At 64.5% G+C, this 6,231-nt stretch overlaps 1 protein-coding gene across 1 annotated transcript; it reads left to right on the top strand.

The window, feature by feature from the left end:
* Positions 1-630: 630 nt before the first annotated feature.
* On the top strand, positions 631-5,922 carry LOC111162927 (RIMS-binding protein 3C-like). The gene has a single exon (XM_022551227.2). The coding sequence runs from the start codon at positions 631-633 to the stop codon at positions 5,677-5,679; it is 5,049 nt and encodes a 1,682-aa protein (XP_022406935.1). The 3' UTR covers positions 5,680-5,922.
* Positions 5,923-6,231: the final 309 nt, after the last annotated feature.

Genomic DNA, 6,231 nt, shown 5'->3' on the forward strand with positions numbered 1-6,231 from the left:
TCTCTGTAAAATGGGTATAGGAGGTTTAAACAGATAATGCACGCAAGTCCTTGGAAGGGGTCCTTGGATGGGTAGGCACAGTGGAGATGCAGGAGCCAGATGCCCCCTCCTCTGGGTGAGCCCAGGGCACACCCCCAAGTTTGGGCATATCCTGTTGCAGTTTCCAGCCACCACACCACCTGAATCCATTGGTGATCTTGAGCCAAACACTGAGCCCCCTTTCTCTATGCCCAGAGAAGCAGCTCAGGCTTCCCACGGGTTCCTTGGCCTGAAAGGGATTGTCCAGTGCCTGGAAGAGGGCCGGGGTGGGTCGTAAGGGATATGGTGCCAGGATCAGGGAGAGGCCTGGGGCCAGCGAGACTCGTGGGCATCCTGGGAAGGACAGGGGCTGTGTCTAGCCTGGGTGTCTAGAGCCCAGCGCCAACATAGGCAGCCGGGAGAGGAGCACGGGCTAGCCGCACCCACTGCAGAGGGTGGGAGAACGCGCCCAGAGGCGGAAGGGGCGCGCGGGAACCCTCAGGGACCCCGGAAGGGGCGCGCGGGACGGTTGGCCGCGGCCAGGGCAGCGGCCGTTGGCGAGCGGCGGCCTGGGCCAAGCGAGGTCAGGCGTCTTGCCCGGCCGCGACCACCATGACCAAGGACTCGCCCAGCCCTTCTGGCGGCGGCCGCGTGACACCCAAGAAGCCGGCTACTCCGGGCCCGGCGGCGGCGGCGCTGGAGGAGCAGAGGCGTGAGCTGGAGAAGCTGCGGGCCGAGCTGGAGGCGGAGCGGGCGCGCGGGCGGGAGGAGCGGCGGCGCTTCGCTGCCCAAGCGCGGCAGCAGCGGGAGGAGGCCGAGCAGGAACGGCAACAGCTGGTTGATCACCTGCGCTCCAAGTGGGAGGCGCAGCGCAGCCGGGAGCTGCGGCAGCTGCAGGAGGAGGTGCTGCGGGAGCGCGAAGCCGAGATCCGGCAGCTGCTGCGCTGGAAGGAGGCCGAGATGCGACAGCTGCAGCAGCTGCTGCACCGCGAGCGCGATGGCGTGGTGCGCGAGGCCCGGGAGCTGCAGCGCCAGCTGGCAGAGGAGCTGATGAACCGCGGCTACTGCGGCCGTGCGGGGGCAACCGAAGAGGCCGCAGCGCAGTGCCGCTGTCGCCTGCAGGAAGTGCTGGCGCAGCTCCGCTGGGAAACGGACGGAGAGCAGGCCTCGCGCATCCGCCACCTGCAGGCGGCGCTCGACGTGGAGCGCCAGCTCTTCCTCAAGTACATTCTGGAACACTTCCGCTGGCACCCCGCCTTGTCCGGCACCCCCGACCCCCAGGCCGCGCATTCTTCAGAAGAGCCACCCCCTGAGGCCGCCGCCAAGTCCTCATGTCGACTAGAACCCCTTGACGGCCTGAGCGCGGGCGCCCGCGCGCGCTCCCGCTCCCTCGACCGGGTGCCCGCGGCGTGCTCCAACTCCCCGGACAGCGTGCTCCCCGCGCGCGCCAGCTCCCTCGATTCCTTGGCACCAGCGCATTCCCTCTCGCTCGACAGCACCCTGAGTCGCCCCAAGGCCCCCGAATCCTCCTCTCCAGACGCCTCCATCCCGGGGTCCCTGAGCCCCCCGCCGCCACTATCGGAGCGCAGGAGACCTAGCGACCCGCGAGGAGGGGAAGAGTCCGGGAGTCAGCCCCGCGAAGCCCTGAACCCCCTGCCGCCGGGCCCGGACTACAGTGAGCTGCTGAAGCAGAACTTGGAGCTGTCCGAGGCGCTGCAGGTCCTGGCGCGCCGCTGCTCCGGCCTGCGCGAAGAGAACCTGCAGCTGCGGCGCGCGGGCTTCTCCGACAAGGCGGACAAGAAGGTGAAGCGGCTCAAGGTGAAGCACGCCGAGCTGACCGGCCTCGCGCGGCGCCTGGAGGACCGGGCCCGCAAGCTGCAGGAGACCAACCAGCGTGCTGTGAGCGCGCCTGTGCCCGGCGAGAGCCGCGCGGGCCTGGAGCTGTGCCAGGCCTTCGCCCGCCAGCGTGCGCGGGACTTGTCGGAGCAGGCTAGTGTGCTGCTGGACAAGGACAAGCAGATCGAAGAGCTGCGGCAGGAGTGCCACCTACTGCAGGCGCGCATCGCCTCGGGCCTCAGCAGCGCCCCGCTTGCTGCGGGGGGCGCCGCCTGCGCCCAGTGGCTCAACGTCAGCGACCTGGACCGGCTGCAACGCGAGTCCCAGCGGGAGGTGCTGCGCCTGCAGAGGCAGTTGACCCTGCAGCAGGCCACCAGCAGCGCCCGGGCGGAGGCGGGCGGCCAGAGCGCGCCATGCGAGGAGGCGCGGAGCCAAGTACAGGCACTGGAGCGCGAGCTGAGCGCGCAGCGGCGAGAGTGCGCGGAGCTGGGCGCTCAGGCGGCGGCGGCGCGGCGACGCGGCGAGAAGGCCGAGGCGAGGCTGCAGGCGGCGCTCCGCGAAGGCGCCTGGCTGGCGAAGGAGAACGCGCGGCTGCAGGCCCAGGCCGACTGGACGGGAAAGGTGGCGGCCGAGAACAAAGCCGTGCGCGGGCAGCTGGGCCTCGCGTGCCGGGAGCGCAACGCCGCCGGCTTGCTGGCGGGGCAGCTGTTGCAGCAGGCGGCACGAGGGCAGGACAGGCAGCAACAGCTGCTGCACGACCAGCAGAAGGCCCTGTGTGATCTCCAGACGGCCTGGGAGGAGATGCGGGCACTGCAGTGTCAGCCTGGTCACCCTCCCCAGGAACCCCGCGAGGCCCCGCCAGCCCCGGAGTCCCAAGTGAGAAGCAGTGGAAGAACCAAGTTGCAGCTAGGGCCTGAGGACCAAGCATCGACTCAGCCTAGCAGAGCCAAACAGGAGAAGGAAGACTCCCTGCTGGAGAACCCAGTTGCCCTCGGGGAGGCAACCAGTGCCCCCAAAGTGCCAGACAGAGTCCCAATCAGCCGACCTCTGGACTCCAGGCCCCAGGCCAAGAAAACCAGCTCCCAGTCAAACTCCTCCTCTGAGGTGGAGTCCATGTGGGCCCCTGTGCCATCCTGCCCTACTCTGGACGTGGACACAGCCAGCGAGGTGGAGGATCTGGAGCCCTATAGCGTGTCCTCAACCCTGGAAGTGGGGGGTTTGGAGGCCCCCCCCACCCCCAAGCTCAAGATCTTTCTGGCTCGGTATAGCTACAACCCACTTGAAGGGCCCAACAAGCACCCCGAGAGCGAACTGCTGCTCACTGCTGGGGATTACGTGTATGTCTTTGGGGACATGGATGAGGACGGCTTCTACAAAGGGGAGCTTGAGGACGGCCGGCAGGGGCTGGTGCAGTCCAACCTGGTGGAGCAGATTTCAGATAGTGACATCCTGGGCTGCCTGCCCCATGAGTTCCCTGACCTTGGCCCCACTCGACTCCCGGCTGGGCAGGGCAAAGCTTCGAAGGAAGACACTGGTCACAGCTTAGTACCTGGGAAAGCCCAGGGGACAGTGGACAGGGGGCCACACATGACAACGGTGAGGGTGGGCTCCAAGACCGAAGTGGCAATAGAAATCTCAGATGCCAAGATGGAAGATGGCCGGCTGGGCTCTCAGCAGAGCATGGGCAAGCAGGGCTTCTCCAGACCTCTTCTGGGGACCAACAGTGTCTTTTGTGTGGCCCCTACGCAACTTTACCTGAAGAGTGTTGCAGCCACGTCGGCCGAGATCACCTGGGTTGGCAGCAGCCACCCCCACATGGTGTACCTGGATGACCTGGAATGTGCCCTGACCCTAGCGGGCGTGAGCTGCTACACCTTCCACCACCTGCATCCCGGCACGAGGTACCAGGTGAGGGTGGAGGTACACCCACCGTGGGACTCGCTGCCGGAGCGCTGGGAAACAATGTCCTCAACCATCACCTTCAACACACCCTTGGCGGGCCCCCCTGACCCTCCACTGGACGTGCTGGTGGAGCGCCATGCCTCACCGGGCCTCCTGGTGGTCAGCTGGCTCCCCGTGACCATCGACTCAGCTGGGTCCTCCAACGGAGTCCAGGTCACCGGCTATGCTGTGTATGCCGATGGACTCAAGGTGGCAGAGGTGGCCGATGCCACCGCCGGGAGCATCCTGTTGGAATTTTCCCAGCTCCAGCTGCCACCGATGTGCCAGAATATCTCGGTGAGAACCATGTCGTTCTGTGGAGAATCCGTGGATTCAGTGCCGGCTCAGATCCCTCACAACTGCGTCACCTGTCTCCGATTGCCAGAGATGTCTCCCTTTAGCTGCACCTGTGGGGACCCGTCCACTGGCAGAATGACCTTCCCCATCTGCCCTCAGAGGCTGGTGCTGACTCCCCCGAGGGCCAAGGCCAGTCCCCACAGCCCTGGAAGCTGCGGGGAGCCCCAGGCCAAGTTTCTAGAAGCATTCCCTGAAGAACCCCCAAGGAGGCAGTCCCCGAAGCCCAGACTGAGTTCAGACGGAGAATTTCCAAGTGCAGGGTCAGACAGCCAAGCCCAGAGGCCCACAGAGGCCCGGGAGCTCTCCAGAAAGGACCAGCTCTTCCAGAAGAGTCCCCGGAACCACAGGCCACCTCTGCCCCGGGGCCAGTCTCGGGGGGAAGAGAACCAGTACCGGCACGTGGGCACCAGCCAAAGCCCTGCTGCAGGAGTCATCTGTCGGTCCCCTGAGTGTGGACCCAGGAAAGAGCCGTGTCAGGAGAAGGCTGCCCTTGAGAAGGTCCTCAGACAAAAGCAAAATGCCCCAGCATTCACCCCTCCCCAGCTGGGCACCAGCCAGCGATACGTGTCTGACTTCTGTGACATTCTGCAGGAGGAGGCAGGGCGCTTCGGTCTATGGGGCAGAGAGGGGCGAGAGCAGAGGAAGGAGCTCAGGAGACAGAGCAGGCCAGGTCAGGCTCTGGGGGGCAAGAGAGAGGGCTGCTTCCAGGAGCCCAGCTTGGCGCTGTGTCCCACTCCATCCAGCAGGGTCATCAGGATGTCCAGGGGTGGCGACCCACCGCTGGGAATGAGGGTAGACCCTCCAGCCAAGCTCTTTGTGGCCCTCTCTGATTACATCCCCCTGGTGATGTCTGCCACCCCCGAGGCTGCAGAGGAGGAGCTGACCTTCCGGAAAGGGCAGTTGCTGAGAGTGTGGGGCTCTCAGGACACCCACGGCTTCTATCGTGGCGAACACGATGGGCAAGTGGGCAACGTCCCCAGGCACCTGGTGGACAAGGTGGACATGGGCACGGAGTGGACTGGTGGGAGGTGGCATTTGCTGGGGCAAGGGTACCTGCCTTCCATGGCCCACCTCGATGACTTTGGGGGGCTTGGAGGCCCCCAGGGCTCCTTCCCCCTGCCGCAGGGGAGCCCCAGAAGGCCCTCACTGTGGACTCCAAAGACCATGGTGGCGGCTCTGGACTATGACCCCAGGGATGGTCCGGCAGGGGGCCTGGTGAAGAGCAAGATGTCACTGAGGGTGGGGAATGTGGTCACTGTCTATGGGCGTGCGGATGACAAGGGATTCTACTATGGGGAGTCGGGTGGCCACAGAAGCCTGGTCTCAGTCCACCTGCTGGATCACATGTCCCTCCAGGGAGAGCAAGTGCAGCTCCCCGCTGGGGTGGTGGCCTCTAGCCACCTGCGCCCCACATGTGGACCCACCACCAAGCCCTCCTCACTTTGTGCACAGCGCCTGCTCCATGCACCAATGCTCGGAACACTCGGCCATCCCAGTCCTCCTGGCCTCGAGGGCAGCAGGGCCTAGGTCTGAATGGACCTGTTTCCAGAAGAAAGCAGAGCAAGTAGCCCCTGAGAGGCTGACAGGGTGGTAACCAGCAGGTTTTGGGAGAAGTGCCTTTTTCTGCTCCATCATCAGTACGCGTTTTCTTTAGGAGTTTAGCCTTACTCACCCATTGCCTTGTATGAAAGTCTCAAGAAAAGCCTGCCTCTTAAATAAAAAAAAAAGCCATCAGAATGTTATTTTTTCTATCTTTTGTTCAACTCCTCATTAAAATGTTCATAGAAAAAAAGAAAAAGGATGTTTTAGAAGTGAAAGCACAACCAAGGAACCAAGCCCACCTCTCCTCCTTCTCTGCAGACATGTTTCCCTGGCTGGGGGGGTGGGGGGGAGGGTGCGAACCCTTTAGGGAGGCTCAGGTCAGCATTGGCTGGCAGGGCTGCGGAGGGTCCAGCGAAGAGCCAGGGCTGAGAAGCAGGGCCCCACAAGGTGTCCCTGCAGGCGGACTGTGTCCCTGGGGTCAGCCCTTTGTGGAGGGTGGGGTCAGCGCATCCCAGCTGGGGGCCCCCCCTCTGTATC

This window comes from Delphinapterus leucas, chromosome 14 (assembly GCF_059928025.1).
Source record: "Delphinapterus leucas isolate spDelLeu-1000000601 "Yukka" chromosome 14, BTC_Dleu_Yukka2, whole genome shotgun sequence".
Lineage (NCBI taxonomy): Eukaryota > Metazoa > Chordata > Mammalia > Artiodactyla > Monodontidae > Delphinapterus > Delphinapterus leucas.